Source organism: Columba livia, chromosome 5 (genome assembly GCF_036013475.1).
Source record: "Columba livia isolate bColLiv1 breed racing homer chromosome 5, bColLiv1.pat.W.v2, whole genome shotgun sequence".
NCBI lineage: Eukaryota > Metazoa > Chordata > Aves > Columbiformes > Columbidae > Columba > Columba livia.
The window spans coordinates 5,125,839-5,140,130 of NC_088606.1; the positions used below are offsets into that span (position 1 = coordinate 5,125,839).

Below are 14,292 nucleotides of genomic sequence, written 5' to 3' on the forward strand. Positions count from 1 at the left end.
TGCCCACTCCTTCCATACTGAAGGAGGGAGGGGGAGAGAGGGGGGGTTGCATTCTGCCACACCTCATGATCACCATCTTAATATAGGGGGTATGACGGTTACGGGATGGAATACTTAATTGGTCAATTTAAATCATCTGTTCCATCCACCCCTCCTCAAACACGCCCCTTTCACAACGGAACGTGGGAAAACTTACCAGTCCTTCTTGGCTACCATAGTAATAAATCTACACGTGAGCTTCTTTGGCATTCCCTTGGTCTCCTTATCAATGACTGGCTGCACTGGGAGGAAGAAACTCTTGAAGAAGAGCAATCTGAAAACATGGAGGAAGTCACCACTACTTCCTCTGCCACCTGGCACTTGCTGGCCATGTTCTGCACTGGATACTGAATGTGCTTTTCAAAAACCATGCTCAAATCACTATCATCACAACGATCTTCTTCACTTTCCTCTTCCTCGTGTTTCTCAACCCTGCCTCCTCTTCCTCCTCCTGCACTGTGCTGCTGCTGGATCTCTCCTCCTCACTGATACCCACATAGGCACAGCTCCTTTTCTCTAGCCACCAGCAGAGCCCAAAGAGCAGGAGAAGGACTAGACCTGCCACTGCTGCAAGGCAGAAAAGCACAGTGCTCCCAAGGCCACGCCACTCTGCTCCTGCATCCTCTCCTCCATCTGCTGCACTGGATGAACCACCTTCTGGAGGCTGATGAGTTATTCTCATTGCCCCGATGAGGAAGCATGGACGCAAAGGGGAGCCAGATTTACAGAATCAGAGAGACCACAGCCCACCACATCAGATCTTCCGCAAAACGCTCCCTGACTCTGTGCCAGCTGAGCAGTCAGCACCCTATGCCCACGATCCCCACAAAAGTGATGCAAAAACTCACAACACAATGTTTATTCAAACACAACACTTATTGGCAGCTTTGCACATGGTAAAGCTCCCAGAAGAAACGGAATGTGTCAACGTCAGGGGTGCAGTCAATGTCCGGTTGGTAACGGAGTCCCTGTCACAAGCCTCCTCGCGACGGCCTCTTCAGCTGCATCGGGTCCCACTCCCCAGCGCGTGCTTTTGCTGGGCAGGAACGTTTCCCGCTGCCGACTGATCAGCGTGTTCCTCGTGTCCAGCGCGCTCGGTTCTGTGGCACCAGCTCCCAAGAGAGTGTCTGGGGTGGGCAGAGTGTCCCCCAGGCCCCAGAGGTCACACTGAGGCACATGGAGCGGTGCCTGTCGCTTGGTCCCTGCCCCGCCGGAGCTCCCAGCAAGAGTATCTGGGCCAATGTGAAATCGCCACCACGGCCCTGACAGTGAAAGTGGAGAGCAGGGTCACAATCCTCTTTGTCCTCACCGGCTGCTGCGCTGGGGAGACCATCGAGAGGGGAACGCTGCCACTTTTGGCGGAGGGCTGCTGCGCAGGGTGTTCCCTTTCCGTTCCGTGCCCTGCATTCTCCTCTCTTTTTTCCTCCTGGAAGACGCGGTCGTCTGCCAGCAGCTGTGACCTGCGCAAACACAGCTCTGTGCGGGAAGACCTCCTTCAGCGTCCGCGGAGAAGCATTATATGAACCCGATTTAGCAGCTCCTCAAACTCAAGCTGTGCGTGCAGAAAGGCGTCAGGATTCTGTGTCAGGTGCTGGAAGAGGTTGACTGGTTGAGCCAATTGCAATTCCAGGGGCAAGTTGATCTCCTCAGGCACGTTCTCATTGCCAATGAAGAAGTGGTTCAGGTGTTTCTTCTTCAGACATCTCTGCAGGTACTGCATGATGCTGTTCAGCCATTCCCAGAAATGCCCCCTGCGCCAGTTTGACAGCGGCATGGCGCTCAGCAGATGCATCACAACTGTCTTCATTGTATAGGTGGAAAAGTCTCTGCCCAGCAGGCAGCCGACACAGAGCTGCAGGCATCTGAGGTAGCCGGTGTCAGGCTGTGCATGTTTGGCGATATGACTGAAGAACTTCCTCTCTGCCACAGCGTAGGTCTCTGGCCACATCGTGCTAGGGGTGTAGGCAGCCTCTGTATACTGGCTGCTCACAAAGATGTCCGAGGCGCCTTCTTGCACCCCGAACATCAACTCAATTGAAAGCCTTTTCCCCCGGCGATTTGTCACACAGAATTTGCAGGAGCGGTCGGAGGGCAGCATTGTTAGGCGGCGAATGGCTGAAAGAGGCAGAGCCCTCCAGGAACGTCTCACGAACATCTGGAAATAGCGCGCAGTTTTCTGCACATCTAGGTAGGAGTCAGTGCAGAGGTCGTCTAGGGTGCTGAAGCTTGCATTCCTCCCCTGCTCTTGCTCGGGGTCGTGGAGGAAGAAACGTGTCTCTCCTGCCGGCTGCTCCGTCTCACAGGTGCACACCAACTCCACGCGGACGCGGAAGTTCCTCATTGGCCACACGGGGCCCGGCTCCAGGTGGAAGGTGTGTCCACGGGGGGGCTTCAAGGGCAAAAGCAGGCGGTAGGTGATGTCTTCCTCACGGGGACTCCACCCTTCAAAGGCACTGCCCACCCCGATAGCTTTTTCCAGCACTGGAAAACTAGTATTTGAGAATAAACGCTGGTAGACAAGGATGAAGATTTCCACAAGGCTCAGCACAGACGTGCAATCTCTGTCCAGGTGCTGAACTGGCCACTGTATGCCCTCCGCAAAAAACACTCCCGGGTCATTTGCATCATCATGCTCTTCTTCATCTTCATCGTCATCACCATTTTCTCCTTCGCCTTCATTCGCATCATCATGCTCTTCTTCATCTTCATCGTCATCACCGTTTTCTTCTTCGCCTTCATTTGCATCATCATACTCTTCTTCATCTTCATCGTCATCACCATTTTCTTCTTCGCCTTCATTTGCATCATCATACTCTTCTTCATCTTCATTGTCATCATCATTCTCTTCTTGATCTTCATTTGCATCATCATTCTGTTCTTCAGCTTCGTTTGCATCATCATTCTCTTCTTCAGCTCCATTTGCATCGTCATGCTCTTCTTCAGCTCCATTTGCATTATCACTTCTTTCTTCGGCTTCATTTGCATCGTTATTCTCTTCTCTATGTCTCTCCTCCTCCACGTTGTTACCGGAGCTCTCCTCTTCTCTCTCTGGCTCATGGCTCCGTTTCCTGAGCCACCAGCAGAGCCCAAAGAGCAGGACCAGGACTGCAGCAATGGCCCAGAACTGCCAGCACTGCAAGGCGGAGAGGAGCAGGGATGCCCAAGCAAAGCCGCTCTGCTCCTGGTTCCTCTGCTCCTGGTTCATCCGCTCTACCTCCTGCCACAGCCGAGTCATCTCCCGGTTCAGCATCTGCGCACGCTGCTCCATGCGCTCGCGCGTCTCCTCATCCGGCTCATAGCCGACCGGCTGCACGTTCAGCGTAAGAATTTGCCAAAGTCCGAAGGCAACGTCCAAGAGAGCCATGGCCTGCACGAGAAGGGAGAGAAGGGGCTCAGTGGGGCTGTGCGAGAGGGAGGGGGCTGGTGGCTGGGGAGCGGGGCTGGGGGCCACAGGGAGCTGGGGGCAGGTTAGGAGCGGGGCCGAGGCAGCTGGGAGGCAGCAAGGGCTGCCCCGGCCCCAGCGGCGGCGGCTCCGTGCCCTGGCCAAGGTGCTCCCGCGAGCGGCCGGGCCCTCCATGCAGGGTGAGAACCCACCCCCGGGGGCCGCGTTTCTGCCCCGGCCCCGTCCAGCCCGGCCTCCCCCCGCCTGCGCACTCACCGCTGGCCCAGGCCGGACTGGGGCAGCGCTGCTGCTGGCGCCCCTGATAACCGCCCCGTGGGGACTCGTCCCCTGTGATGTCACAGGCGCCAGAGCACGTCACAGGCACGCCCGCCGGCCCTACCTGGTCCTGACCACCCCGGCCCAGCCACTCGCAGCTGCCCCTGGCAACCAAACACCAACCCTGACAATGTACGGACCCACCGAGCCTGACAGCACTCCCAAGGTTCTGTTTACAAAGCAGACACAAGCCCCCCACACCCTTCCCAGTTATAAAAATGGGTGATGTGACCCACGGATGTTTTGCTCCCTGACATCCTATCCCATGAGATGGGATCAGCTCCCTTGCTGCTGGCCGCTGCTCTGGTGGTCACGGCTGGGCCCTTGTTGCCTCTGGGGTGGGTGATGGTGGAAATTGCGCTGGGAAGATGGGGCCTCTCCATGGCAGGACCTCTGTTCCTGCTGTGCCACTGCGAGAGGACATTGATTCCAAAGAGACAATTCCTAAGGGTGACGAGGGGGTGCAGGTGCAGTTTTCCCAGTGGGCAGCTCCCACTGCCGATAGAGCACTGGTTTCTCCACGTCCAGCACGTTCAGTTCTGTGGTACCAGCTCCCCGGAATGTGTCTGGGATCAGCAGAGTCTCCACCTGGACCCCAGCGAACACACGGAGACACATCAGCGGTGCCTATCGCTTGGTCCCGGTGCAGATGGAGCTGCCAAGGAGTTTCTTTTCCCATGTGAAATCGCCGCCACATTTGTGAGAGTGTGACGGGAAAGCAGGGAAAAAATCATCTTTGTAGCCACCCTGGTCTCCACTCTGTGTCCCTGTGGGATGAAGTTGTCGCCTGCAGTCAGCTGTGAGCCTCGCAAACACAGCTCTGTGCATGAAGAGCTCTTTCAGAGCCTGTCTGGCGATGAGCAGTCTCGTGAGCGATCTCGCAGCTCCATGTCGTGGTGTAACTCCAGCCAGCAATAGAGCCGCCAGAGCCGCTTGTTGACTCCCCCGTCCTCCCATCCCCCAATAGGGGAGAGATAGGAAAGGGAAGGGAGAAACTCGTGGAATGGCATAAACAGAGTTTCATAAAATAACAAAATATCACTAATACACCACTAGTAAAAATAATGTACATGAAATGGAAATAAAACACAAAAGGTACCCAGTGCAATTCCTCTTGAACTCTGCCTGCACCGAGCAGCCCGTCCCAGGAAGCAGCACCCTCGTCCAGAAGAACCGATCCCAGAGAGAGAAGACAGAAAAAGGCAGAAAGGCCCAGCGGCCTCTGCAAAACGGCAGAATGGCAAAAGACCGAAATAAAGAAACTCCCGAACAGAACTCCTCCAAACAGGTCTCCGTCCCAGCTCTGACACTAGCCAGAAGATCCCCACTCACCTTAAATATGAAGCGTGATGCTAATGACACGCAATATTCTAACTGATCGGTCTGGATTCTCGTGCCCCACCTGTGCCCCTTTCCTGGTGGCCTTGCTTCTAATGTGGGCAGTGGGTGGCTCAGCTTTCCTTGCTTGCCTTCTCCTGGATCCTGCCTGTTACACAGTGCTCTCAGTTCTCTAATCCCAGACAATCACACCTGCACCCTGGACTCTCTTTCACCTCTGTGAAACCCCCCAGTATCTGGCATCACAGATAAGTAACTGTAGGAAGAGCAGCTCCAGGGGTGTTTAGAGGCCAGTTCAGAACCAGGACAGAGATTGCGAAGCTGTGAAGAACCTGGTGCAAAAATTCATCGATCTCTTCAAGTATGAGTTCTCCAATACTTGGTACCCTGTGGTGCAAAAAGCCCTCGAGGTGGGCACCGCCTTCGAAGGTTGGAGTCCCCAGGAAGTAGACATCACCCACCACCTGCTTGTGTCTCTGAAGCCCCCCCGTGGACACATCTTCCAGCTCGAGCCGGGCCCCTCGTGGCCGGTGAGGAACTTTCGCATCCGTGTGGAATTGGAGTGTACCTGTGAGAAGCAGCAGCGAACAGCAGAGACACGTTGCTTCCTCCACGACCCCGAGGAGGAGCAGAGGAGGAAGGAGGGCCCCAACATCCTAGACGACCTCTGCACTGACTCCTACCTGGATGTGCAGAAAACTGCTCACTGGTTCCAGAAGATGGTGAGGCGTTTCTGGAAGGATCTGCCTGAGTCAGCCACACACCGCCTAATGGTGCTGCCCTCGGATCGCTCCTGCAAATTCCGCGTGACACAAGGCTGGGAGAAAAGTCTCTTAACTGAGTTGATGTTTGGGGTGCAGGAAGGTGACTCGGACATCTTCCTGAGCAGCCAGTATGCAGAGGCTGCCTACACCCCAAGCACGATCTGGCCAGAGACCTACGCTGTGGCAGAGAGGAAGTTCTTCAGCTATATTGCCAGCCAGGCACAGCCTGACATCTGCCACCTCAGGTGCCTGCAGCTCTGTGTCAGCAGCCTGCTGGGCAGAGACTTTTACATCTATACGCTGAAGACAGTTGTGATGCACCTGCTGACCATCATACCCCTGTCACGCTGGCACAAGGACGCTTTCACGGAGCGGCTGGAGGACATCATGCTGTACCTGCAGAGGTGCCTGAACAAGAAAGGCCTCAACCACTTCTTCATCGGCAATGATAATGTGCCTGAGGAGATCATCTTGCCCCTGGAACTGCAAACGGCTAAGTGGCTCAATCTCTTCCAGCACCTGGAGCACAATCCTGACGCCTATGAGGAGGCATGGCTTGATTTTCTGGTGCTGCAATGTTGGCTTCGTAAACAGGTTCTCCACGGACACTGAAAGAGGTCGTCCTGCATGAGGAGGCCTGTGACAGGGACTCCGTTACCAACCGGACAGTGACTGTACCCCTGACTGTGAGACACTCCATTCCTTCTGGGAGCTTTACCATCTGCAAAGTTGCCAATAAAAGGTGTGTTTGAATCACATTATAGCTGGAATGTGTAGCCAATAAACAGAATAGAAACAGAATCATAGAATCCCAGAATGTCAGGGATTGGAAGGGACCTGGAAAGCTCATCCAGTGCAATCCCCCCATGGAGCAGGAACACCCAGATGAGGTTACACAGGAAGGTGTCCAGGCGGGTTGGAATGTCTGCACAGAAGGAGACTCCACAACCCCCTGGGCAGCCTGGGCCAGGCTCTGCCACCCTCACTGAGAAGAAGTTTCTTCTCATATTTAAGTGGAACCTCTTGTGTTCCAGTTTGTACCCATTACCCCTTGTCCTATCATTGGTTGTCACCAAGAAGAGCTTGACACTCACCCTTTATATATCTATAAACATTAATGAGGTCACCCCTCAGTCTCCTCTTGTCCAGCTCCAGAGCCCCAGCTCCCTCAGCCTTTCCTCACACGGGAGATGCTCCACTCCCTTCAGCATCTTGGTGGCTGCGCTGGACTCTCTCCAGCAGTTCCCTGTCCTGCTGGAACTGAGGGGCCACAACTGGACACAATATTCCAGGTGTGGTCTCCCCAGGGCAGAGCAGAGGGGCAGGAGAACCTCTCTGACCTACTGACCACCCCCTTCTAACCCACCCCAGGTACCATTGGCTTCCTGAACGCTATTGGCCTCCGCACTTGGGCGGGAGGGACGAGCCGGATCAAAATCAGCGACCACCCCGCACCCCCACCGTACTGCCCAGAGCGCGCGCTGGAGCAGTACCCGACGAGAGGGGCGGGTCTTCTATCAGAGCGGGGCGTGGTCTGGCAGTACACCGCCCAATCCGCGTGCGGGGGCGGGACTGTTCCCCAGAGTCGCGAGGACGGCGCGGAGTTCCGTGCGCGTGGAGGCGAGGCGGGGTTGGCGATTGGCTGCGTGCTCAGCGTGCTTGCGTGCGTGCCGGGCCCCGCCCCCCTCCCGCCACGTCCCTGCGGCGGAGCCGGTGCGGGCGGGGGTTGGTGCCGCGGCTTCGTGTGCGGGTGAGTGCGGGGACACCCCCCGAGGGGCTGCGTGAGGCTGGGGGCACCGCCGGGGGGCCGGGTGTGAGGTGAGGGGTCCCCGCTGAGGGGCTGCATGTGGTGTGAGAGGATCCCCGCACGGGTCTGGGTGTGGGGAACCCCCGGGGGGCTGGGTGTGAGGTGAGGAGTTCCTGCTGAGGGGCTGTGTGTGAGGCGAAGAAACCCCCCAAAAAAGACTCTGTGAGGGGCGTGGGGAACCGCCGGAGGGCTCATGGGGGTGTCCCGCCCCCGAGGAGCCGCTCCAGCCGAGGGAGCTGTGGGGACCCCGCTTAGAGACCGAGCTCGGGGTGTGTGGTCCCCCCCGGTTGCTCAGGTGTGGAGCCGCGCGGGGCTGTCTCGCCTCCCGGGGCAGGGCCGGGCTCTGAGGCCGGTAGAGCCCTTGCCGAGCACCCCCGGGACCCACCGATTTGGGGTCCCCCCTCCTCGGGCGGGCGGATCGTTTCGCCCCCCCGGATACCTTGCTCCTCCCCGCCGCTTCCCGGAACAGAGCGGGGTTCAGGGCCAGCACCTGCGCTGGGGGGGAGCTCAGCGGGGCTGGAGGGGACACCGGCGGCCCGCGGAAGAAAGCTGCAGCTCTTACCCCTCGATTTTTAATCCTTTTTGTAATGGCCGGTGCCTTTTAATTCATATTCCTGACTCCAGAAAATGCGTGAAGCTTCAAACTTCTTCCTGCTCCAACTGTGCCAGAGATAGTTTGAAAAATAACTCTTAGTTTATCACACTATCACTTCAAAAATTTTATTTCCTTCATGGGCTTTTCTACTGCTGTGTGTGTTTGGTATTCAGTAACCCCGAGCTGAAATTAATTAGATTAATTTTGTTCTGTACAGGACACTATTTGAATGTTACAAACACGAATCCTAGGAAGGCTTTGAAATGGAGCTGGGTGACAGCAATATTAGAATAATATACCTAGGAACAGAGATACCAAACGTATTGCTGGAACCAGGGAGACTTCAGTTTTGTTCAGTAATGACATAATTAATACACTAGTGACGGACTTGCAGATATCAGTGTGATCTCATCACTGAAGCTCCAGGCTGGGACTTGGAAGACCTGGATTCTCACTTCTGACTCACCCCTCTATGGAAATGTTTTTCTTTGCACATAATTTTTCCTGCTGTTTCATTTTGAAAATTCATGTGGCATGAGAATTTGTATTGCTGTTTAATCGCTATAACATCAAGTGTTTTTACTTACATGTGCAAGACTGAGATGAGAGTGGGGATTTAAAGGCCAGTGTATACCAGCAGGTGGCATAAAAATTGATTTTGTGTTTTGTTTGTTTTTAGAGAAGTTTTCTCAGTTGGTTTTCCAGAGCCACCTTCTATTTTGAGGCTGGCACGCTGCAGTTACACTGAGATGCTTCATCACTAACCTCTGTACTTTCTCTGGGCAGCTTGACAGGGCTGTAAGATGTCTTATTTTCAAAAGTGTTCATCCCAAATACATTTTTCTTTCTGATGTTTATTTGACCTGTCCAACAGTGTTTGCCTAGTGTATTTTTAAAGTTAATTCGAAGATATATAAAGAACTTACTGTCGTGAAAACTTCCCATGGTACGCTCTGTTCATACCAGAAACCTGACCGGGTATTGCACAAATGACAATTCTTTTGCTGTATCTAGGAATTAGGGAACTCTTTGCTTCCTCTTTTCCCTAATTCCAAAGAATACACAATTCCCGGATCTCTCTTTAATCATTAACAGGTGTCTCACCGTCATCTTGGCAGTTCTGCGTTTTACCTGTTAATACACAACGAGGCTTCAGAGCTGCGATGGCGTTCGTTTTGTAAATACACGCAGCAAACACGGCTCCGTGAGAAACGCGTGTGAGCAGGTGTGTCGTCTGTATGTTCACTTCTTGGCTGAGATACCAAATATTTCTGTGTGTTCCGTTCCAGAACACCTGGTGCAGCCATGATGCCTGTTGCAACCATGATGCCTGACGACACGCCGATGTTTGACCCAAATATTCTGCACGAACTTGACTGGAGTGAGAATACGACGACGTTTTCTCCTGCTATTTCTCCGTTAGATCCAGGAGATGGCCTAGTTTTGAGACCACTTTGCACGGCTGATTTAAATCGAGGTACAATCCTGTTTAATGATAACGACAAATAAAAGCTGGGTGCTGAATTAGATAATATGTATTTCTCCATGATGCCTCCATAGATTAGGATTGGGCGTTTTATCTGATTTGTGTTATTTTTATCAGTAAGGAATTTGAGTGATTGGCACCGTGGATTGGTGCTGTGTTGAGTGACCCTCAAAATTGGTTTTACTGTTTTAACCTCAAAAAGAATGTTAAATTCAAGTCAAGACTTTCAAATAATCCTCAGCTTCCTATTCACCACAGCTTTAGGAGGGAGTGTGGTTGTTCATACTATTCCCGTTAATATAAGAGTAGTGTGAATCAGCACGTTATCCTTAATGTACAGAGACTTCCTCAGTTCTATAGCTTGGACAAAAAGATTGTTCTGAACATACAGCTTAATATTGCTTAATTTCAGGCTTATACTTTTCTTTCTGCACGTATGTGCCTCCTGCACTCAAGCTGCAGTTTCCTGCTGGTGCATTAGCTGATCCTCCAGCATTGCTCAAGGCGGGAGTTTGATTTGAAGATTACAGTCTAGTTCTACACTCCACAGAGCACAAGCTTTACATACCCCTGAACTGGCTGGTGCCATGGGGCTGGACGTAAACTCTCCAAACAGCCCTGTCGGGTTGTTCTGTGTTAATTGTGTGTCTCTGTCCCTCACTGAAGGTTTTTCTGTCCCTCCTTTTTTTATGACAGGCTTTTTTAAGGTTCTGGGTCAGCTGACTGAAACTGGAGTTGCAAGCCCAGAGCAGTTTATCAGTGAGTATATCATTATTTCTTGGCATTTCCATCGAGGTTGCTGGGAACCAAAGGATAGTGATGCTGACAGCAAATCTACTCGGGTGTGAAGCTCCCAACTGCCCGATGCCAGAGGGATTTATTAGTTCAGGTCCCCTTTGGCACTCAGCGTTGCAGCTATCTCAAAGGGTTGGGACAGGCCTAAATTGTAATCGTGCTTTTGAGACCCCGCTTTAGATCGCCAGCAGAAGGGCCTACTGGATGCTGGGTTGTTTTGGCTGAATTATTGCAGCGCCGGTAGAGAGGCAGAGGCTCGTCTTTGATCACAGCTCCACAGCGTCCTGAGCTTCGTCACTGCTCATGCTGAGATGTAAGAAGACTTAGAAGTACTGTCACTGGTGTAGCACCCATCTGCAGGGACTCTGGGAAGGGAAGGTTCCCTTGGCAGCTAAGGAGAAGACTTTTGTTTAATTTCTGCTTTTTTTTACCTTGTTCTCTCTCTGGGTTAGACTCTGGGGCTTTCAGGTTCTGGGGTTTTAGGCACATCTTCCTGGTTTACATTCACAATCTGTTCCAAGCATTAAGACTTCACAGTAATTTAATCTGAGATTAACGGTGACCATTCCACTGTCTGCTCCCACAGAAACCTTTGAGCACATGAAGAGATCTGGAGATTACTACGTCACTGTCGTAGAAGACACAAATCTCGGACAGATTGTTGCTACGGCAACGCTGGTGATAGAACATAAGTTCACTCACTCCTGTGCAAAGGTAAATTCTCTCGCTGCAGCTGTAAAGTGAGGAATAAAGATCCCGTCCCCAGACTCCGCGCGTGTTATTTTTATGGTGTGATGAAGTACGTTCTGCTGAGTCAGTGACGGAGGCACTTTAAAAATATCTCCCATCCTTGGGCGCTCAGCTAAACACAAAAAGGAAGCTTTGGCTTTTCTTGGGGGAAACAAGAGCAATTTGGTGTCTGTCCCATTCAGCTTTTGAACTCAAGAGGTGGTTCTGCCGGAGCAGATGGCTGAGGATCTCGCTGGAGTCCCAGCTGGACGTGTGACAACAGGGAGGGAGAGGGACACAAATCTCCCTGCGGGGAAGGGCTGTGGCGGCACTACAGCTCCTCTTGGGTGCTGGAAGGGGCGTCACAAGCACGTCGACCAAAGAAAATCCAAGCATAAAATGCAGAGCAGTGGGGAAACTCACACAACAGTGTTTGACTAACACTTTCCTGTATTTTCACAGCGAGGGAGGATAGAGGATGTCGTTGTCAGCGGGGAGTGTAGAGGAAAGCAGCTTGGGAAACTGTAAGTATTCTATTTCGCCACCTTTGTTCAACAACAGGCAGGTACACGGTTGGTGTCTGTCCCCCCACCGCACCACACAAGCCCAGAACCTGGCAGTTCAGCCCCGCAGGGTTGCTGGGCAGATCCTCCCAGTCAGACCAGTTAAAAAGAGTTTAACCAGATGGTGTCACCAGCTGGCAGAGCGAAGCCAAGGTCCTTAGAACAGGAACAGAAAATTATCTGCAAGATGCTGGTACTTTGCTCTTTTTTTCTTTCCTTGTGATAGCAACTATATTGTCTAGTGAAAAAAACGCAGAGTGCTGTAAAACTTCAGTATTGTAGGTCTGATAACGGTAGCTAATTAAATGCTAATTGATCCTCCCTTCAGGGTCCTTTCATTTATCTCTTGGTTTTGTGTCTTTTTCAGGTTAACGTCCACTTTGACATTGCTAAGTAAGAGACTGAACTGTTACAAAATTACGCTTGAGTGTCTGCCAAAAAATGTGGATTTCTATAAGAAGTTTGGCTATTCGGTATCTGAAGAAAACTACATGTTTCAACGGTTCTTTAATTAAGAACTTATAGTAATTTTTTTTTAAAGACTTTTGGTGGAGGAGCTTGTGCTACAAACATTCTCTTCGTGAAAAATTGATATAGTTTATTGCTGCAAATATAACGATTCCTATAAATAATGAACATGAAATGTGTAAATCCTGCGAAAAAAACATTACTGACACTTTAGAAGGGTCCTTTGGGTTAGAAAATAAGCGCTTAGAACTAATTTTTACTACTGTTCAGTCCAAGTGAAGCTTTTTTGTTCTAGCTGAGTTACAAAGGACTCTTGTGAAAAGGATGGTTTTTAACCAAAGGTATATATTTTTATCTCAAATTTTTTCTTGCCTTGTATTTTTCTAAAGGTTTGTGCTTCTTTTCTCGGTAGCCAAAGTGCAGCTGGTGGGATTGTTCTGTACTTGACAGAAGGACGACGTAGCTTGGGTAGGGATGCTTCTCGTGCGGAGTTAGCGATACAGAACGGGCGCTTGTTCTCTTTCCACAGAAGTGCTTTCGGTATTAGCGTACCTCACATTTTATAGGCACTATTTTCCAAAACTGAATTTACTATGCTAAAGCTGATGTTCCGAGTCTAAAAATGGATGCGTACTTCTCACTGCAGGGGTTCTGCACTTTAGCTGATAACTTTGTTTTCAGGATAATTACTTGTTTTCTGACACACAAAAAAAAACACCCAATAGTTTGCTGCTGTTTTGGAGCATCCCTCTTGCTATAAAATTGGATGATTTTAGCACTTTTGCCAGCGACGGCAAGCAAATAACGTACAAAACCCTGGTTTTCAACAGTGGTGTTTTGTGCGGAGAGAGTGACAAATCCTACATCTGTGACTTGGGCATTATGAATGCAGGAAGGTTCGGCCAGAACAGCCAGTCCCGTCTGTGAACAGTTGGGCCTTACACAATGTCCTTTCATTGTGGTGTGGAGAGCTACTTAAAGCTGTGGTGGGGCTTCTATTTAACGTTCCTGATGGTACTCCACTCAATATAGTGTTTCCTTAGTGATGTCTGGTTTATTTATTGATTATTTTTTTAAAAAAATCTTTGTTTAGGCTGAATAAATGAAGACTGCCAAATGTATCTGGTTTTTGTATTGCTGTGTTGTACCCAGAGTAAGTGTGCGCCTGGTGTTGCCCCTGCTGCAAATACCCTTTTTTCCTTTCCCTGGACTGAAAAATACCACTTTTTGAGACTCCACATGGGTTTTGAGTGTATGTCCAATGCACATTTGCACCTTCTCAAGTCTGGCTTCTCTGCAGCAAGTCTCCAAAGGCAAGTCTCAGCTTCTTCTGCTGGTGGAGCCTTTCCCTGCAGCCAAAGAGCTTCATGGCTACTGACACCAGCCCAGGGCTGCCAGGACCACCTAGAAAACACATCTAGGAGGCACTTTCATGGGTTTCTAATGCCTCTGTTTTCTTAGGGGTGTTTGTCCCAAGGGAGGGCTGGGCCTTTCCCAGATGTGCTCTGCAGACAGAACATCCAAGCAGCTTGAGCCCCAATTGTCAACTAATTGTATGAAATCAGCTACTGGCCCAAACTCACTGAGGTGGATTTTCTTGCCTTTCAGGGTTTTAATTAACTCTGAATTTCTACTAACTTAAAGTGGATTATTTGAATTCCAGGATATCTACACCATCTAAATAGCTGCAGGAGCCCTCATTAAGAGTTAATGAAAAGATTAGTACTAGTGAGGAGCAGGTGATTGTGTACCCAGCTTAGATCATTGTAAAACAAATGAATTCAGTGGAAAGCTGGGTTTTGTGGCTGCATGACAATGTCCCTCTCTGCTGGGCAGAATCCAGCTCATCAGCATCTCTTGAATGCTGAAGGCTCTTTGTTCTGGCCCAGAAGTGATGTGAGGAAAGGGACTGTCACCAGGAATCCCTTCAGGAAGATCAGGTTGTAGGTGTAGCAGAGTCCACTGACAAATGTGTTAAACTCAACAGGTA

The 14,292-nt window shown here is 51.1% G+C and overlaps 3 protein-coding genes across 3 annotated transcripts; 2 read left to right on the plus strand and 1 right to left on the minus strand.

Annotated features, from left to right (window-relative positions):
- Nucleotides 1-888: 888 nt before the first annotated feature.
- On the minus strand, nucleotides 889-3,853 carry LOC135579511 (inositol 1,4,5-trisphosphate receptor-interacting protein-like 1). Its single transcript, XM_065063186.1, has one exon. It carries the CDS (start codon nucleotides 3,614-3,616, stop codon nucleotides 1,535-1,537), a length of 2,082 nt encoding a protein of 693 aa, XP_064919258.1. The 5' UTR covers nucleotides 3,617-3,853; the 3' UTR covers nucleotides 889-1,534.
- A 1,141-nt stretch (nucleotides 3,854-4,994) lies between these two features.
- Nucleotides 4,995-6,564, plus strand: LOC135579657 (inositol 1,4,5-trisphosphate receptor-interacting protein-like 1). Its single transcript, XM_065065801.1, has 2 exons — nucleotides 4,995-5,045; nucleotides 5,401-6,564. The coding sequence occupies exons 1-2, from the start codon at nucleotides 4,995-4,997 to the stop codon at nucleotides 6,469-6,471; spliced, it is 1,122 nt and encodes a 373-aa protein (XP_064921873.1). The 3' UTR covers nucleotides 6,472-6,564.
- An 891-nt stretch (nucleotides 6,565-7,455) lies between these two features.
- GNPNAT1 (glucosamine-phosphate N-acetyltransferase 1) lies at nucleotides 7,456-13,423 on the plus strand. Its single transcript, XM_065063191.1, has 6 exons — nucleotides 7,456-7,609; nucleotides 9,551-9,738; nucleotides 10,444-10,506; nucleotides 11,129-11,256; nucleotides 11,734-11,795; nucleotides 12,202-13,423. Exons 2-6 carry the CDS (start codon nucleotides 9,567-9,569, stop codon nucleotides 12,347-12,349), a joined length of 573 nt encoding a protein of 190 aa, XP_064919263.1. The 5' UTR covers nucleotides 7,456-7,609; nucleotides 9,551-9,566; the 3' UTR covers nucleotides 12,350-13,423.
- Nucleotides 13,424-14,292: the final 869 nt, after the last annotated feature.